General features: G+C 40.8%; 1 protein-coding gene across 3 annotated transcripts in view; it reads left to right on the top strand.

The window, feature by feature from the left end:
- The window catches only part of LOC138744654 (tryptophan 5-hydroxylase 1), a 41,587-nt gene extending 24,842 nt beyond the window's left edge, over positions 1–16,745 (top strand). For all 3 annotated transcript variants that reach the window (XM_069901164.1, XM_069901156.1, XM_069901173.1), the window contains 7 exons: positions 1,208–1,275; positions 4,443–4,639; positions 6,150–6,285; positions 7,606–7,732; positions 7,831–7,926; positions 8,338–8,471; positions 13,450–16,745. In XM_069901164.1, the coding sequence (XP_069757265.1) occupies positions 1,208–1,275; positions 4,443–4,639; positions 6,150–6,285; positions 7,606–7,732; positions 7,831–7,926; positions 8,338–8,471; positions 13,450–13,624 (933 nt within the window). In that variant the 3' untranslated portion in view covers positions 13,625–16,745. The remainder of the gene's footprint in view (positions 1–1,207; positions 1,276–4,442; positions 4,640–6,149; positions 6,286–7,605; positions 7,733–7,830; positions 7,927–8,337; positions 8,472–13,449) is intronic.
- Positions 16,746–20,900: the final 4,155 nt, after the last annotated feature.

The following is a 20,900-nucleotide window of genomic DNA, read 5'->3' as shown; positions in this document are numbered from 1 at the left end:
TGTACCTCCTTTCTGATGGCAGCAGCAAGAACAGAGCATGTCCTGGGTAGAGTGGATCCTTGATGATCACTGCTGCTCTCCCAATGTTCCATGTAAATGTTCTTGATGGTGGGGAGAGTTTTGCCTGTGAAGTACGGGGTTTTTTCACTCAGAGGTATTGGTGCCTCCATACCAGGTCAGGATGCAGCTGGTCAGCACATTTTCCACTGCACTTTCGACATCTGTAGAAATTTTCTAAGGTTTCTGATGGCATAGCAAACCTCCACAAATTCCTAAAGATCTAGAGGCACTGATGTGCTTTCTTCACAATGGCATTAATTTGATGGGTCCAGGAAAGGTCCTCTGAGATAGTGACCCCATGAATTTAAAGTTGCTCATCATCTCCACCTCTATTCCCCAAAAATCACTGGATCATACACCTCTGGTTTTCCTTTTACTAAAGTCTACCATCAGCTCCTTGGTCTTGCTGACATTGAGTGAGAGATTGTTGGTACACCATTCAGCCAAGTTTCTAATCTCCTTCCTGTATGATGACTCTTCACCCCTTTTTATACAGCCCACTACGCTGGTATCATTAGCACATTTATATTTGGTGGTGGTGTTGAAATGAGCCACATGCTCATGCGTGATAAACGGGTGGCTAAATATGCCACCCTTTGGTGCTGATGGAGATTGTGGAGATGTTCTTACCAATCCCTCCCATTTTACCTCCCACTCTCTGGGGAGTAAATTCAGAGTGGCCTGTATCACAGTACACTGTGGGATGATTTGATGAGTATACCAGTGCAATTACATCAGAAACAACATTCTTTGAATTTTTTTGCAATGCTTTTTTTTTTGCCTGACTTTCCCTCTCCTTGCTACTGCAACTTCCTGACAAGGAAGGCTCAGTGTAGGACTTGCAAGCTGCAACAGGGGGTGCCAGACATGAGGCAGTCACCTGTTCCCCCAAATCTCTATGCAGCATAGACAAGGTTGGAGGTGGCCATTGCATGGAGACTGAAAATGAGCAGACACATTGATGCTAATACTGGGGCCAGTTAAGAGAACATCATACCACTGTGGGTCCTACTGGGCCTGAGTGACACTTTAAATATCTGGGTTATGTGAAGCATTATTGAAAATTTATTTTCATGATTGCTGTCTTCCCTGAGAGCATCATTGGTTAGAGAATGATTGACTACTTTATTTATTCTGATTTCAAAAGGGATTCAAAGACAACGTCTACCGAAAAAGGAGAAAATATTTTGCTGATCTGGCCATGGACTATAAACAGTAAGCGCATTGTCAATAATCCTGAAATACATTGCCCTCTGAATTAGAAGATATTTTATTTTATCATATTTTTCACTATATCAATATGTTCTCTTCCAATTTAGTGACTTCATCATTATTCCTGTAGAACATTACATTACAACACAGTACAGGCCCTTCAGCCCTCAATGTTGTGCTGACCTATACCTACCAGAAGAAAACAAAATCCTTCCTTCTTCATAACCCTGTAATTTTCTTTCTTCCATGTGCCTGTCTAAGAATCTCTAAAATACCCCTTATGTTTCAGCCTACACCATCACCCTTGGCAAAGCATTTCAGGCACCCACAACTCTGTGTGTAAAATATACAAATCAAAACAAACAAACAAAGCAACAACTAACCCATGATGTCTCCCCTAAACTTTCCTTCCTTCACTTTGTACAGATGTCCTCTGATGTTTGCTATTTCCACCCTGGGGAAAAGGTGCTGGTTGTCCACCCTATCCATGCCTCTCAGAATCTTGTAGACCTATTAATTCACCTTTCATCCTTCTTTGCTTCAGAGAGAAAAGTTCTAGCTCTGTTAACCTTGCCTCATGAGACTTAGCAGTGAGAATGCTGAACGACCAGAGGAACTGCTCAAACTAACCATCCGAGACTCTCATCTGTGCAAAACTATATCTATCTATTTCTATAGATGAAATACTTGTCCTGCATATGAATTATTTGTCTGTGTGTGTGTTACGTCTGGTAGTGCGTCTGTGTGTTTTGCACTGAGGACCGGAGATCACTGTTTCATTGGGTTGTTCTTGTACAATCAGATGACAATAAGCTTGATGAATTTTCCAATCCAGGCAATATCCTGGTAACTCTGCTTTGCACTCGCTCCACATTCTTCCTATAAAGAGGCGACCAGATCTGAACACAATCCTCCCAGTGTGGTCTCACCAGAGTTGCAACATTAGCCTGTAGGCCAGTCTGAGCTTGGGGGATAGACTAGTGAACTTAAATTTGGGATGAAAATTTTTGAGTCTTTGGTTTCAAGCTCATTCCAATCCAGGAAGCCAATCTTGAGCATAGAAAAACAAAAGTACAATTTTAGTGGGATACCAGAGCATCTTGCCAAGTAAATTGAAATCAAAAGTTGACAGGTAAACTATAAAGTGAGCTTCCTTAAAGGAAGAGATTTTTTAATCATTGAAAAATCTGATTCCATGGGAAAAAGTGTGTAAAATTCATCAAGTAATGGTGTCAATAAAGTGTGTAATGTTATGATCATTATGTTAGCAGTGGCATACCTAGGTAAAATGGTGCCTTTGGCAAGCACTGAAATTGCCCCCCCCCCCCACCCCACCGTTAATTCTCAAATAATGTTGGGTGATTTCCACATACAATTGGATTAGTTATGAAGATTGGCTGCATGTTATTGGGCATAATTTCTTTTTATGTCGGCTAAAACTACTAAAAGGAATAGAATGTCCTTTTGAGGAGTATGCACTTCCCTGAAACAATGCTGCCATTCTGTTTATCTGCTTGTCACTTCTTCTTCTTCTTTGGCTTGGCTTCACGGACGAAGATTTATGGAGGGGGTAAAAAGTCCACGTCAGCTGCAGGCTCGTTTGTGGCTGACCAGTCCGATGCGGGACAGGCAGACACGATTGCAGCGGTTGCAAGGGAAAATTGGTTGGTTGGGGTTGGGTGTTGGGTTTTTCCTCCTTTGCCTTTTGTCAGTGAGGTGGGCTCTGCGGTCTTCTTCAAAGGAGGCTGCTGCCCGCCAAACTGTGAGGCGCCAAGATGCACGGTTTGAGGCGTTATCAGCCCACTGGCGGTGGTCAATGTGGCAGGCACCAAGAGATTTCTTTAGGCAGTCCTTGTACCTTTTCTTTGGTGCACCTCTGTCACGGTGGCCAGTGGAGAGCTCGCCATATAATACGATCTTGGGAAGGCGATGGTCCTCCATTCTGGAGACGTGACCCATCCAGCGCAGCTGGATCTTCAGCAGCGTGGACTCGATGCTGTCGACCTCTGCCATCTCGAGTACCTCGACGTTAGGGGTGTGAGCGCTCCAATGGATGTTGAGGATGGAGCGGAGACAACGCTGGTGGAAGCGTTCTAGGAGCCGTAGGTGGTGCCGGTAGAGGACCCATGATTCGGAGCCGAACAGGAGTGTGGGTATGACAACGGCTCTGTATACGCTTATCTTTGTGAGGTTTTTCAGTTGGTTGTTTTTCCAGACTCTTTTGTGTAGTCTTCCAAAGGCGCTATTTGCCTTGGCGAGTCTGTTGTCTATCTCATTGTCGATCCTTGCATCTGATGAAATGGTGCAGCCGAGATAGGTAAACTGGTTGACCGTTTTGAGTTTTGTGTGCCCGATGGAGATGTGGGGGGGCTGGTAGTCATGGTGGGGAGCTGGCTGATGGAGGACCTCAGTTTTCTTCAGGCTGACTTCCAGGCCAAACATTTTGGCAGTTTCCGCAAAGCAGGACGTCAAGCGCTGAAGAGCTGGCTCTGAATGGGCAACTAAAGCGGCATCATCTGCAAAGAGTAGTTCACGGACAAGTTTCTCTTGTGTCTTGGTGTGAGCTTGCAGGCGCCTCAGATTGAAGAGACTGCCATCCGTGCGGTTCGCTATAGTGCACACAATTACCATGGAGTTTTTTTTTTACAGCTTGTAATCTATAATACTTATCCATCACTTCAGTTAGGAGCAAAAAAGAGGTCTTTATAATGCAATCGTCTTGCTAATGAGACTGCCTTTAATTTTGGGATTATCTGAGCTGGACCGCCTGTAGGGTATTCATGGGGCTTTCTATATGTCCAAGCCTCTGCCTTACTGCTTGCAACCTGATCAACAATACAGAAAAAGCAATTTAAAAGATTGTGTCATCTTCTTTTTCCCCCGGAACCATTGCATCAAAGTAGGTGAATTAGGATCTTTCCATTTTAATAACATGCATTAATATTTTTGCAAGTGTGAAAGAGGCTCTCCAAGGTGTGTTGTTGTTGATGGGAAATATTGATGCTGTCACTATGAGAGTAAATGAAAAAGTATTTAATATCTCTCATTTTGACTGCACCTCACTCAGAACTATTGCACTTTAACATATGTGAGTGATATGGACTGAGATGCTGTGATAACTCCTTACAGCCACGATGTAAGGTAATGCATCCAATGATCTTCCTCCTCAGTGGCGATCCCATTCCCCGGATAGAATTTACAGAGGAAGAAATAAAGACCTGGGGCACTGTTTTCCGAGAGTTGACCAAGCTGTACCCAACCCATGCCTGCAGAGAGTATTTAAAGAATTTGCCTCTGTTAACCACCTATTGTGGCTACAGGGAGGACAACATCCCTCAGTTGGAAGATGTCTCCAAGTTCCTGAAGGGTGAGTTGCAGAAATAATACTGCAGGAAATTAATACTCCTTTTATCATGAGATAATTGCTGTGTCTTTATACAGTTGGTAAAGCGTCCATTTACTCTCATGGAGTTGGTATGTTATAATGAATAAATATATGGTATAGTGCTCTGAAATTACCTGTCAAAGATTTTGCCCTCACTTTGTGGATTGGTGCCTTTGGTGGCAAGTTGCATATTTTCCAGTTTGGTGCAATGAATTACACTTCCCTTTTTTTGATATGATTCTATTCCTGATTTGGTGCTAAAACAGGTTGCATTTTGTAGCCTTGTTTTCAGAATCACTTACAATCAGGACCTTACCAACACTATGCAGTAGCTAACCCTTTCACAATGTGACCTGGACACTTCTGGTCATGCTTAGTGTATACTTCTAAAATTGGATATTAATGTTTTGGACAGACGAAACTAAGGAGCTGCTTTAATTAACCAAACCATAAGTGGACCAATAAAGTAATAGAACAGCTCAACACTGTACCTCTCAGTGAAACATAACTGGCCAATCGTTCCATTAATTCCATGAATTCATTAAAGAATTTCAATAGGCTTAAAAGGCATACTTCGTACTGTGAGGACACTGGATTGCAGGAACATATTCCACACAAATTTTACTGACTTCATAGCCTACAAATTAAATGGTGTTTGAAATGGTTCATAAACAGTGCAACGTGTCACGAGTTAACAAATGTTTTGATCAATCTTACCACTTAAATCCACCAGCACATAAAGCCCAAGTCATTATTTAAGTTACCTGACATTCTGAAAGGATTTTCTGGTCTTGAGCAGTCCCACTCACAAAGATAAATTATGGTCTGTCTTGTGGGATTGGAGGGAATAAGTTGTGAGTGAAAAGTCCTGAGGGTGATGGGAATGAGGGTTGAGGTTTCAAGCAAGAACAAGAGAGTGGGCAAGTCTTTGGTGGGCGTGGAGGCTGTTGCAGAATAGGAAGAATAGTCAGGATAAGGGGCCATTTGGTAAGGGAGATGGAGTGAGAGGCAGTAAGATGATCAGTAAGGATGAATGTTAGCAACCAGGATCTCAGTGAGAATGGTCAGTAGCAACAATGAGAAGCTGGAGGGACTCAGCAGGTCCACAGCATCTATGGGTAGAAATGGTCAGTCAGTGTTTTGAGTCTGGACTCTTATCAAAAAGTTAGATGCACAAGTTCTTACGGAAGGAAATGACCTTGAGAGGCTAGCAATCAACACTGACAATGAAAGGCTACTATAGTGAACAATATGAGAGACTCAAGTGAAAAATAAATGTATTTTTGGTGGAAAAGGAGAAGCTAGGAGAAAAAGTATAAAATGAGATTAATCAACTTGAAAGGAACAAGCTTTTTGTTTCAATGCTCCTAAAATAATTATTTGTTTATGGAATTATTATTTCATAATATCTATTCTTGGCAGTCATTCAATTAATTGCTCCGTTTACTTCCTTCGTTTTTTGCCTTGATAACTCTTTGCTCCTTTCATTCAGAACGGACTGGGTTCACTATCCGACCAGTGGCTGGATACCTGTCTCCCCGGGATTTCCTGGCTGGTCTGGCTTTTCGAGTCTTTCATTGTACTCAATATGTGAGGCACAGCTCGGACCCTCTCTACACACCTGAACCGTGAGTGAGCACAAACCAGCTGACTGTGATATTGAACAATGGCGAAGACAAAGGAGGCTAGCAGGACCGTGTGATAAGGTTTATAAGGAAGCAACATTTATTTCATGTTGTAAAACTCAAATGAGGGGATTTTTAGGTATCAGCTAAGATTTTTAAGAATGAATCCTAATACATAAATACAATTAATATTCAGGAGGAAATAACTGTTTCAAATTTCAAGAGTGGAAGATGTGCAGAGGAGCTCAAGAAGAATGCTGTATAAAATTCAAGAGTGGAACCTGATCCTTAATTCATTTTTAACAGTGCTGTAAATAAAAAAAATTGTATTGCAAAGCCCTTCTTGCTTCTGTTGCCATCATATTTTGCAGAAATAAAATTAAAGTATTGAGATAATTATCACAGTATCATCCATTCTTAAGATATTTTCATATACAAAGTAAAATTTAAACTAAAGATGGGAGTTGAGATGAAATGCAGGGGCAGGAATGAATAGTGTTTAGGTCACATAGTAAGATTGGATATTGATGAATAACAGACTGAAGGGAAAACTAAGAACTGGATAAAGGTATGATTTAAAATAAGTATATTAAGATGCAGTGTTAAATAGGATGCAAAACATTATTCAAAGCTTCTGTATGAGTCTGTACAATGAGCTGCAGTGCTCACGATGCCAAATCAAACGAGATATCGTCTACCTGCATTTGATACATTTCCTGCATAATCATGTATCTATCTGGCCCTAGGGACTTACCACCTTAGTGCTTTGCAAAAGCCCAAGTACATTAGCATTCCCCACAATGTGCTCCATGTCCTTCTCCTTTGTGAATAGCGAAACAAAGTGCTCGTTCAGCATCCTCTGACTCCAAGCATAAATTCCTTTCTTCACTAAAGATCATTGAGATGATTCTGTATCACCCAGTACACAAAATTGTACCCTTGCAGACCAACCCCATTGTACAAGTTCAGCATTGATTAATATATGCAATTAAGTGCAGGTGGATAAAAAGGATGTAATGTGCCCATTTCTGTGCTGTACAATTCCATAACAAATCTACAACTACGACTGAGTTAAACCTGACTCAATAAAGAAATCGACTACACAGGGCAAAACCAGCAGTTTTAACCCTAACCCATGAAAGTGTATTTTCATAAAGGCTACGTTGTATTTTTGATCCTCAAAGCACAGAGATATTAAGGTTTGTTCCATTCATTGAGTTTAATTGATGCTAATTGTTACTTGCAGAATATTTTGCTCAACGCCTGCATAGACAACCCCATAGCTTGTACAAGTTTCAGCAACTTTTCTGTTTTCTCTTTCAGTGACACATGTCATGAGCTGATGGGACATGTTCCTCTCCTGGCTGAGCCCAGTTTTGCCCAGTTTTCTCAGGAGCTTGGCTTGGTTTCTCTGGGAGCCTCTGATGAAGCAGTTCAAAAACTGTCCACAGTAAGTTAAAGTAACATGGTGACAGTGTTTGAAGCTATGATAAAGTGATACGTCGTTAGCTGAATGTTAATTATGCTTTCCACTGTTTTATTTTACAGTGCTATTTTTTTACTGTGGAGTTTGGACTGTGTAAGCAAGATGGCCAGCTGAGGGTGTATGGAGCTGGTTTGCTGTCATCCGTCAGTGAGCTGAAGGTTAGGATTGTTCTAAGTAGACTGGGATGTGAGGATCTCCAAGTAATTCTTTTTCCTGTTATCATTGACTTCCTTTGCACATTGCTGTATGAGGAATTATAAGGACATTTTTCTAAACAAGCTCCAATTGCAACAGTTCCTAGATTCTGCCTCTTTCCTCAATGCTCTTTGGACCAAGGCAAATTATTATTTACTAAGGCTCATCTACTCTGAGACTTTAGCTCCTTGGTTATCCCTTCCTCCACCTGACTACATCAAAGTGCGACATTCAAATTTTATGAACATTGTATATATTCTTGGTGGTGATCTGCATTTTTAAATAATTCTTTTATACATTTCCAAAGCAGGAACACTGAAGTTACAAATTTCATTTTTGAAGACCACTGATTTGTGATTTCTATTCCGTTATAGTATTCACTATCGGGAAATGCCAAGGTGAAGCCTTTCGACCCAAGTGTCACTTGCAAGCAGGAGTGTCTTATCACCACATTTCAAGATGTCTATTTTGTTTCAGAAAGCTTTGAAGAAGCAAAAGAAAAGATGAGGTGAGTGAAGACCACATAGTGAATTAAATACAGATTGCTGTATTTGGTTCCAGTGATGTTTGTGATGTCATTGGAGGGGGATATGGTCTGGTCAGTTGTGCATCAAATGAGTAAGTCTGATTCAGTCCAGGGAACTAGGAGATGATGCATTTGGTGTGGTTGAGGTGGAATGATAACGAGGCAAGAAGACATGCAATTAATGGGATGATGAGATGTGGAAGAACTGGGAAGTCTTGGGTAGCTTCAAAAAGGTAGCAGAACAGAGTTTTAAGGTGGTTTTTAAAAACCGCTCAACAGACCCAGTCCTTTATTATTTCAGATTTTGAACAACAGTTGGACATCAGCTTGAGCACTCCAAAGAGTTTTGGTCACCATATTATTAGGTAGATGTGGGTACAGAAAGGGGTGTGGAGAAGATTTAAGCATGTAGGCAGGTCTAGAAAATTGTAGCTGTGAGCAGGGGTTTGATAGACTGGGATAGTTTTCTTAGGAATAGACATTGAAGGGGAATATAATTGAGTGTCCTAGACAGAAAAAAGACTAGTTTCTCTTAGCAACAATTAAAAAAACCAGGGGAATTAGATATAAAATAACTGGTAAAAATTTAGAGAAGAAATTGATTCCACCCAGAGGTTGGTAGAGATGTGAAATTTGGTGCCTGTCAGGGCAGTTGAAGCAGAAACTCTCATCAGATTTAAAAAGTTCTTGGATATGTACTTGAAGAGCAGTGAGCTGCAAGGCTTCAGTCCTGCTTGGAAAGTGGGAGTAGACTGGGTTCTTTCTCAACTGGCAAATGGGACAAATAGTTCCCTTCTGTAACTTTTTTTTCTGCGAATCCATGGCAAAACTGTCTCTGGTTAAGCAGAGAAAAAGAAAAGTTAATTATAGATTCAAATCTATTCCAGAATGACAAAGTGAAAAGATAATGATTGAAATTGATGGAACAGATTGACACTCAAGTTTTCTGCTACCTTGTTGAATTTTAAATGTTAAAATTTAGACATAGAGCACGGTAGCAGACCATTTCAGCCTGAGTCTGTGCTGCCCAATTATACCCAATTGACCTACAACCCTCAGTACGTTTTGAATGTTGGGGGGGGGGGGGGGAGAGAGACCCAGACATGGGGAGAATTTACAAACTCCTTACAGACAGCATGGGATTCAAACCCTGGTCCCGATTGCTTGCGCTGTAATAGTGTTGCGCTAACCACTACGTTAATTGTGAACTAGTTACTCTTCATGTGTGCACCAAAATGGCCCATCCACCACAGGTTATATTCCCCATGGCATATGGTTGCTCTTGCTTGTTTTTAATACTATCCAAGCACATCCTACAAGATGAATTAACGGTTTCTAACAATAATCCTTTGAGTTCAAGAACACTGAAGGCTAGCTTGATGCAGACCTTAGTTGGATCCTGTGATCTTCTAGTGTGCCAGCTTACAAAGTCATTTGCCTTTTTAGAGGCAAGGAACATCATGATACAGAAACAGCCCCCTTTGGCCCATCTAGTCTGTGTTGAACCATTATTCTGCCTCATCCCTTTCACCTGCACCCCTATGATGCCCCCCATCCATGTACCAATCCAGATTTTTTAAAATGTAGAAATCAAACCTACATTCACCACTCTTACATGAAATTCACCTTTCAATCTGAACTCATGTTCTCTAGATCTTGTCTCACCCAACCTCAGTGGAAAGAGCTTGCTTGTATTTATCTATACCCTTCCTAATTTTGTAAATCTATCAGATCTCCCCTCATTCTCCAACATTACAGGGAATTGACCTATTTAACCTTTCCATGTAACTCAGTTCCTCAAGTCCTGCAAATCTTCTCTGAATCCTTTCAATCTTAATTATATCTTTCCTAATGTTTGGTGACCAAAACTGCCCATAATATTCCAAACTTGACCACATTAATGCTTTGTATAACTTTACCATAACATTCAAACTCCTATACTCAATTTTTATGAAGGCCAACATGCCAAAAGCTCTCTTCATGACCCTATCTACCCACAAATGATGCAAGTTCCAGGGAATTGTGCATCTATAATTCCTAAATCCCTATTCAGTGCCCTACTGTTTACCATGCATGTCCTACCTTGGTTAGTCCTCCCAAAGTGCAACACCTCACACTTGCCTGCATTAAATTCTATCTGCCATTTTGCAGTGTTTTTCCAGCTGGCCCAAATCCCACTGCAAGCTTTGAAAGCCTTTCTTGCTGCCCACTACACTTCTTATCTTTGTGCCAACTGCAAATGGGCTGATCCAATTTACCACATTATCAACCAAATTGTTGATGTAGATGACAAACAACAATGGACCCAGCACTGATCTGTGGGGCACACCACTAGTGACAGGCCTCCAGTTAGAGGCAATCATCTACTCCCTGGTTTCTCCTGTAAAGACAGTGTTTAATCCAATTTACTACCTCCTCACCGAACAACTGAAACTTGTTAATTAACCTCCCATGTGACACGAGTCAAAGACCTTACTTAAGACAATGTAAAAAAAAAAAAAAAAAAATCCATGATTTTTCCTTCTTAAACACAGCCTACCACACACAAAGTCATGTTGACTATTCCTAATCAGTCCCTGTCTATCCAAGTACCAGATATTATCTTCAAATTAGAATACCTTCCAATAACTTGCCCACTGCTAATGTCAGGGATAGTGGCCGATAATTTTCTAAATTATTCTCAGACCCTTTTTAAACAGCAGAATAACATCAGCTGTCCTCCAATCCTCTGGTACCTCACCATGGACAAGGACATTTTAAATCTCTCACACTTGATTCCTTCAAGATCTGAAGGAGTATCTTGTTAGGCCCTGGGATTTATCCACCCTCATTTGCATCAAGGCAGCAAGCATCTCCTCCTCTATAATCTGTGTCAATTTCATGACTTCACTGCTTGTTTGCCTCAATCTATAGACACTTTGTACGTCCCCGAGTAAATACAAATCCGTTTACAATTTCCCTTGTATCTTTTGGCTCCATACATAGCTGATCTCTCTGATCTACAGGAGGACCAATTTTGTCTCTTGTCAATCATTTGCTCTTGATAGCTACAGAAGCCCAAAGGGTTTTCCTTCGTCTGCCAAAGTAACCTCATGTTTTTTTTCTTACATTTTTTATACTCCTTAATTACCTCATTTTCTCCTTGTACCTATATATGCTACACACATTTTTTAAATAGATCCTCAATATTCCTTAAAAACCATGGTTCCCTATGCCTGTTAACTTTGCTTTAAATTCTGACAGGAACATTCAAATGTTGTGTTCTCAAAATGTTACATTTCAAAGCCTTCCACTTACCATACACAACCTTGCTAGAAAACAACTTGTCCTAATCCATGCTTACCAGGTCCTTTCCCCAACTTAGAATCTCAACTCAAGGGTCAGCTCTATCCTTTTCCACAATTATCTTGAAGTTAATGGCACTATGATCACTGGGCCCCAAGTCTTCCCCTGCACATACATCTCTCTAGTTGGTATCTCTATATATTGATTAAGGAAACTTGCCTGAAAACAGTTGACAAACTAACTCATCCAGCCCCTTTACAGTATGGAAGTCACCTATTATCACTATATTGTTTCCTGTAACTATCTGCCCTCACTGCAGATTTGCTCCTCTAATTTCTGCTGACCATTGGGTGGTCTATGGTGCAATCTCCCTTTCCTATTCCTCTGCTCCACCAATATAACTTCAGTAGACGAGACCTCTTGTCTGTCATGACTGAGCACTGCATGCTAACCCTCACCCCTTTGACCCTCCCCCTCTATTGCTCTGAATAATGGAACCCTGGAACATGGAGCTGCCGTTCCTGCACCTTTTGCAACCAAGTCTCATTAATGGCCACAATATCAAGTGCAAATCCACACTCTAAGTTCATCCACCTTTCCTTCAATGTTCCTTGCACTTAAATTATTGGAACTCAGAACATTATTCCTACCGCGCACAAACCTTTGATTTCTGTCCTTGTATGCAGGCTAAACCACTTTTTTTCCACAAAAATTCCACTATCTGCTGTGGCATTCTGGTTCCCATCCCCCCTGAAAATCTAGTTTAAATCCCCAGAGCTGCATTAACAAAACTCCCTGCAAGGATATTGGTCCCCCTCCAGTTAAGATGAAAATTGTCCTGCTAATACAGGTCCCAGCTTCCCTGGAAGAGAGCCTAATGATTCAAAAATTTGAAGCCCTCCCTCCTGGACCATCTCTTTAGTCATGTATTAAGCTGCATTATCCAACTATTTCTAAGCTCACTAGCACAAGGTATGGGTAGCAATCTTGAGATCACAAACCCTGGATGCCCTGTCCTTTAGCTTGGCACCCAAATCCCTGAACTCACTTTGCAAGACTGTATCAGCCTTCCTACTAACATCATTGATCCCTACATGGACCACGACATCTGGTTGCCAATTTCTCTCTCTTGAGAATGTCATGGACTTAATCCAAGATGTCTCAGACCCTGGCATCTCTGTAAATGCCTCCCCGTAATGCTTGTCTCTCACCTCCTCGGCCTCGCAAATTATCTGGAGTATACTCGGCTCTAGTTCCCAAAGTCCTTGTGGACACTGGTATCCACAGTCTGCAAGAGAAACTCACCATTGTTCTGGTTTCCATTCCCAGTATTCTCTCTGAGAAATGAGAAAAATACATTTACTGACCTCACTTGTGGCTTCTTGTTGAAACTTTTTTAACCTATGGGGATGCTGTCACTGCTAACTCCTGTACCACTTCCTCAGCCTCTGGAGCTAATGCCTCCAGGTGCCATGTGGACACAGGACACTCGCAAAATGGTTCTCTACTTGAGATCCCCTTCCTTTTATTGGCTGCAGTTAATTAGCCAATCTCACACTAAACGCCTACCTTTACCAGTGATTCAAAAGGCTCTCGCTCTCTGCTGCTAAAACAGAAACTTGTATTGCCATGAAAAGCTCTTTGCAACCTTTAATTTTCAACTTTGTTCTTGAAGGGAATTTGCAAAGACCATCAAGCGCCCATTCAGTGTGAGATACGATCCCTACACTCAGACTGTGGAAGTTCTGAAAGACACCAAGAGCATCACAAATGTTGTGAAGGAACTTCGCCAGGAGCTCGATATTGTTTCTGATGCTCTCAGCAGGATGAACAAGCAGTTTGGCATTTGAGATATTACCCTTGCACCCCTACCTCTGAAACCAGCTCCCCAGTCTACTGTTCTTCTAAACTAGATTATTACTGCTTTGGTGTGATTTGATGAATTACCAGACAAATATTAAACTGCAAAAACTGCAACAGCAAGCAGATAGCTTTGTATAGGTTATAATTTTTAGGAAACCTCTCAGTGACCATTAGCAGTCCTGATACTGAATCATGTCATTTAGTTCTGGTTATTTCAGGAATCTCTGGACACGTTGTAGCTTGGGCTGAGTAGTTATTTACCAGTTTTAGCAAGGCAACCAATTTTTTCAACGTGCAAACTGTTTGTCTCAATCATTCACTTTGGGACAAGAAAGTATATTATTCACTGGGCCCACAGCTACGAGCCTGGTAGCCAGGCATTTCCCAATGAGCTCAAGGCCTTGTTTCCATGGTCACTCATTGCTTGTGAACTCGAGGATCTGTTTCATTATCAAAGCCTTTCACACTGGAAATAATCATATGTGTCAGCAGGTCCTCATTTTTCCATGGTCTGAAATTAAAAATGTAAATTAAAAGGCCACCAAAATGGACAAATCATACTTACCACCACCTAGGGCTGAGATGACCACTGCATTCACCCACAGCTACAATAACCTCTGTAGATCTGTTACACTATTTTTAAATGCTTGGAAATTCAAATTAATTTAGATTTTAAAAAATCTAATAAAATTTAAAAACTTTGAACCCATTGACCTACTCTTAATTAAAACATAAATATATAGAGATAATAAAACTTTATTTTGAAAGTTAAGTTTGGTGATCTTGTTCAGATGAATGGGCCAGCTCTGATAGTATCTGGCATATTTAGGACACCTCTGAACTCACCTGACACAGAGCGATGCTCAATTGCAGAAGTCTACAAGGTGCTGATTTGCACATTGTTGCTTGCCATGGGCACAGTTGGCAAAGAGTTGGCTTAATCTGACAATGACGACCAATCATTAAATGTTGCTTGTGTAGTAAAAGTTGCATTAACAGAATAAAACAGATCAAACCTCTGTGCACTGTCCATAGATCCAGGAAAATTAATTCCTCATTATCATTGTTCAGTTTCTAATCTTGTATTTGGCTGTGTGGTTGAAATGAGATATTCTTATTGAAATAAGTAACTCAGTAAATGGCTTGTATGAGGTAAAATCCTGATTCCAACTTTAAAGTAGATTAAATAGATAAAGCAGATCATGATGTGAAAGAGGTGGTTAAAAAATTCTTAACACAAAGGAATCATTTGCAGAAAAGCTTCTGGATTGTAAAATGATAATTTTATTGCTTTCCAATCCTTCACCCATGTCCAATGGAGCATTGCATGCCAGAATAATACAAGGAGCTTTCTCCCCAAATGATGCTGGACAGATGAAGAATATGCTTTAAGTATTGCTTCTGTTTTTGGCCAAGTCTGTCATAAATATGATGATGCAATTTCTGCAGAAGATACTGCTGGTGATATTGGTTTGGCAGGGAGTGATGGCGAGGAAATTTGATGTAGGTTGCAAAGGGGTTACATGAAAAGCTCCTTGGACTTTCACTTTGGAATCAATATCAAGAGGTTTGATGGAGTCTCTTGACATTGTTACAACACTGATCTTGCTGTAATTTACCTCAGGCTGAAGGTTGAGACTGCAGATCAACTTCTATTCCACATCAAGATCACATCAGTGACAGCCACTGCTACCTAATTTGATCAGCCATTATGACTGTGTACATTGGTCCTGTGTAGTAATGTGACATTTCACACTGCCTGTATTAACAATAGTTCTTGGTGAAGTACTAAAACTGGTCAATGGGTTTTGTAGGTTAATGTTGTGAATAACCCATTTGCTAAAATCATGTCTGAAATCCTGCTCTTTTTGCAATAGTTTTGCCAGTCTGGATATTTGTAACTCTTTATAAGGTTGATATCCATGTTTTCCAATTGCTCACAATGGTGTTTGTACATCAACTGCTATTTGTGTCTGTTCACAGTAACCAGTGACACATCTGCTTAGGGAATCCGAGCCTAAGTAATTCAAGCTTTCAGCTTGTGTGCATTATGTTGAGAGATAGCTCTGTCTACTCGTATGTAATCTGTCCACCTCATTTCCATATGTAATATAGGCCTATCAGATACCCAGGGGCAAGTACCATATGTTCGCTATATATCTGCCAGAAAATACCTACCTGAGGGAGTTTGTGTGACCAATATGATTGGCTGTGCTGCTTCCTCTTGCCAATCCAAACTTGCTTGTGAAGGATGACCTCTTGGCACTTGGCTATGCTGTACAATGGTTAGCATCTTTAGCAAGAGGGTGAAAAACCCATTTTAAATTTAAAAAGAACAGAAAATACATGCTTACTACTGCTCTTCATTCTTGTTGAGTATTAACTGACGTCAAAGAGATTATTGCTCACTGTTTTCCCCCAGTAATCCTAGTGTGTGTCTGAAAGTAAAATAACCAAAGAGTTAGTTATGTATTGCCTTGCTGTTAGAGCATGTTTTAGCCATAACATTTTATCGAAGGACACAGTGACGATAAATGACTAGCTGGAAGGTGATGACATGAAGCAGCATACCTGCTGACTGACAGAGAAGAGTTTGGTTCTGTGAACTTTACACCCTGGTTTCCTCATTATGGGTAAAGGCCTCAGAAATGTTTAAAGGTTGGGATATCCCTACAAAAGGGAAACAACAATAGGGAAAGAGGTTAGTTGTACCTGGGTCCTTTTGCTCACTGGATGATAGCTGGGATAATTGTGCTTTTTTTTTTGACAACACTCCTTTGTTTTGGATAGTATCAAAGATGGAGGCAACAGCCTCCGATTGGTTAACTTACTCAAAAGTTGAGGTCCAGGTGTAAAGTTAACAGTTGCAAAGAGTGCCACTGTTGTAATCCAGCATTATGCAAGGATTTGGGACCAGTTGTATGCATTGAAATGAAACACAGATAAACCATTATTTTCAGGGTATATATAATTAGCATGAATCATAGCAGGCATGGTTTTCAATTGTGTGATTATTGCTGAATTCTCGTATTTTAAATGTACTTGACTTTGTGCCAAACTACTTGTCCACTGTGCTTGTACTTCAGAAATAAAGGGCAGCTCTACCAATCAGACCACTGTGTGCAATATTTACTCAGCCAAATTCTCAGTTGTGTTCCATTTTCCAGAACTGGTAATATTATTAATTATTGCTTAATCACCATACCTTAATGTGCTTTGATGCATGTTAGAGGCCATGTTTCTAAATACATATAATTCTGCTATCATCCACCAGTAAGTGTGCTATCATTATTCTCCTCCAGACACAAATATAATATATGGGGTGTGGGTCGTGAGTGGACCTTCATCTGGTGACTGAATTAGCTTCATTTAGAGATCCCTTTGCAAATTTTAATGTTACCCTTTACCAAAGTCCCGGAATCCTTTTATCCTAAAAGGATGGCTATTACATTCCTGGATCTTTCCAATTTATTGCTCTAGAAACCTCAGTTAAAATATTTAAATTTAGACATACAGCACAGAAACAGGCCCTTCCAACCCATGAGCCTGTGCCATCAAATTAGATCCAATTGACCAACAACCACGGTACGTTTTGAAGGGTAGGAGGAAACTGGAAAACCTAGAGGAAACCCGTGCAGACGCAGGGAGAATGTATAAACTCAGCACTGGATTTGAACCACTGGCACTGTAACAGCATTGCAATAACTGCTACACTAACTGTCCTGTCCCTATGCTAACTAGAGTTTATAGTTAAATATTTAGTGCATTTACGAAAGAGCTGCGTTCCAATTGCTATATAAACTTGAGTTCATAGAAAGGAGAGAAGCTCAGCAATGAGAACATATGATCATATTGGGCCAGAGGGGAAACTGAGACATTATGGTTAATTTTCATTCCCAGGATAAGTTTGTTGCTAATATTCACAACTTACAAAATTAACTTTCTTTTCCTCTTCTGCTCACAATTTCCATGATGCAAATTCTATTTGTTCCACATTTTCAGAAGGCAAAAGGGCATCTCTAATAGATGAAGCTAATACTGCTCTCTTACTCAGACTTGATATTTTATCTCCTTAGAAAAACATCCCCAGCCCATTCATTATAAGATATCAATTCAAACTGACTCTCAAGATCTCAACCATGGTTTTCCAAACCTTCCTTTGCATTTATTTACACTGGGATTCCATGATTTAATTAAAACTTCATCTAATTAATGCATCCTGAATTAACTTGATTCATGTCCTGTATCTTTTCTTTCTTTGGCTTGGCTTCGCGGACGAAGATTTATGGAGAGGGTAAAAAGTCCACGTCAGCTGCAGGCTCGTTTGTGGCTGACAAGTCCGATGCGGGACAGGCAGACACGATTGCAGCGGTTGCAGGGGAAAATTGGTTGGTTGGGGTTGGGTGTTGGGTTTTTCCTCCTTTGCCTTTTGTCAGTGAGGTGGGCTCTGCGGTCTTTTTCAAAGGAGGTTGCTGCCCGCCAAACTGTGAGGCGCCAAGATGCACGGTTTGAGGCGTTATCAGCCCACTGGCGGTGGTCAATGTGGCAGGCACCAAGAGATTTCTTTAGGCAGTCCTTGTACCTTTTCTTTGGTGCACCTCTGTCACGGTGGCCAGTGGAGAGCTCGCCATATAACACGATCTTGGGAAGGCGATGGTCCTCCATTCTGGAGACGTGACCCATCCAGCGCAGCTGGATAAGTATAAGCAACTGAATTTCACAATCATTAGACAATCCTTGTTATAAATAATTGCTCCAACCATATAAGCATGGCATAAAAATCACTATAAAAAGGAAATGAGAAACAGAGTTAATACTCAGGACTTGAATTTTTTGGCATTATTTGCAGGGTGCAAAAACTGTACAATTCTAATGTTTCATACACAAAGTATCCAGTAAATTTTGGTATTCTGGCAGAATTGGCTGTTAGCAGATGTACCCTTCCTAAGTACAAATATTTAAATCCTGAAAGCCAAATATGTGGGTCAAAGAAACCTTGTAAATTAATCACAATTTCAGTTCCCTGTCCCATTCCGTTGCTGATTTTGTCTGCCCATGGTCTGAGACCACCCGCAAATTGTAGGAACAAATACCTCATCTTCCGTCTGGGCACCCTCCAACCGGATGACATTAACATCAACTTCTCTGGTTTCTGTCAGAAATCCCTTCTCCCCCTTATCCCCTTTCCTCTTGTGTTGTTTCTCTCTCCCCTTTTCCCTCTGTCTCCTTTCACAGAGTTAAAATTCTCACCTGTCCTCTTATCATATCCAATTAACAAGTTTTGTCTGCATTCCTCCCCCTCCCTCCCTTAGTTTCCCCAGCCTTTAATTTGGGAACCTGTCTTTTTCCACTTGTGCCTTGAGGAAGGGCTCCGGCCCAAAATTTTGGTAATATATCTTTACCTCCTACGAACATTGCGAGACCAGCTGAGTTCCTCCAGCATTTCTGTTTTAATCGCAAATGCACGTTTAGTGGACACAGTAAAATTTGTACATGATCTGTCAAACCAGCATTAACTTGAAATTACCAAAGATTCACCTGAAGCAATTTGAATACTTATAAGTTTGTTTCTTTTTTTACAGAGTCGCTGAATTCTAGGAAATTATTGCTATTTTCCCAGAACGCATGTTGTGTTAAATAAAAAGGTCCGACCGGGAATGAGGGTGCCATTGCCATTCTGATATTTTACCTCCTAGACCCCTAGAACATTTCCCAGAGTGCCTGCAGTCTAAAGTTAACTGCAGACATTCCATGAACAACGGGGCTAATGAATAGCACGCCCCACCTCCAATTACCACACTTCTGGTACGCTGTCTAAACTCGCACAAGAAAACAGAGATTTCAAGTTTTGGTTGTTTCTGTGTGAACAACCAATGCCGAGACATCAGACGTTCTTCAGACCAGTAAAATCATGCAAGTTCTATCTAAAAAATATTAGAAACAATTCAACATTTCTTCCAGTACTCCAACATGAAAATCAGTAACATTCCTTACTATGGCGATAAAACTGTCATTTCCACAAATGAACAAATTACAAAGCAGGGAGGGGAGGAAATATAATTAGGGCAAGGCTAGGTCACAAAATCAAGTGGAAGATCTTGACAAAAAGCTATTTTTATTCAAGAATGTGATGGACAGAAGGAGTCATGTGATGGAGTAGTGCCCTCCAGAAAAGAAGGAAAAAAAGTAAACAAAAAGCAAAGCCACAGATACACAATCCACAACAAATAAAAAATAAAGGTGTGGAGGAAATGGCACCAAAGAAAGAAAAGCCAAAAACAATGGGAAGAAAAGAAGAAGGAAAGACGCCGGAAGAGAAAGGTGAAGGCCTTACCTGTACGAAGAAGCAGGGATCCACCGTGGAAAGAGGAGCCCACTCCCTGAGGTCAGTGGAAACCCCGAAGGGTCACGACGCACACAACGCACCGAATGCAGGACTACAAAGATGGCTCACGGAGCCAAATAGAGGTGCGCAACCATGCATGACAAAGACAACACTGACGGGAGGGGGGACCAGCTGTGGAGTTCCACTCCACAGCTTGAACAGCTGAGAAAGACCCGACAGCAGGGGTCCCAGTGGGAAGATATAGAAAATAACGGGAACGGGAGGGAGGAGAATGAGAAAAGGAAATCAGAGACACAGCAGATGACCAGCCCAGAGGAAGAGGACCAACATCAAGACACCATTAAAAAAAAATTCCCAGCAAACTGAGATAAACAGCCCAACAAGAAAGTCAGAAGAGACACAGATACAAGGAAGAGAGGTAGAGGACACAGGTCCTGGAGTGGACACAGGGGAAGAGGAGGGAGAACATCAAGCTCTGCACAGAGAAATAGAAGATAAAGGGAATGCACTGTACATAGATAGAACATTTTTTGAAGAATATATGGAAGCAGTAAAAGAATGGCAGACACGAGAATTTAATGAAATAAAAAGAAGAATAAAAGGTACAGAAGAAAAAGTGAGTAGATTAGAGATGGTCATGACAGAAATAGGGAAAAGAGTAGACAAGGTGGAAGAGTGAGAAACAGCCGTAGAAATGAAAGTGGACGACTTAAAAAGGAAATTGGAAGAATCTGATAAAAAAGTTAAAGAAACACAAGAGTTGTTAGCTCAGAAGATGGATATAATGGAAAACTATAATAGGAGAAACAATATAAAGATAGTGGGCCTTAAGGAAGATGAAGAAGGCAAAGATATGAAAGAATTTATAAAAGAATGGATCCCCAGGGTCCTGGGAATGCCAGAAATACAGGAAGGAA

This window comes from Narcine bancroftii, chromosome 1, assembly GCF_036971445.1.
Source record: "Narcine bancroftii isolate sNarBan1 chromosome 1, sNarBan1.hap1, whole genome shotgun sequence".
NCBI classification, from domain to species: Eukaryota; Metazoa; Chordata; class Chondrichthyes; order Torpediniformes; family Narcinidae; genus Narcine; species Narcine bancroftii.
The sequence above is the reverse complement of the archived record's forward strand: the minus strand, read 5'-3'. Positions and strand labels throughout refer to the sequence as shown.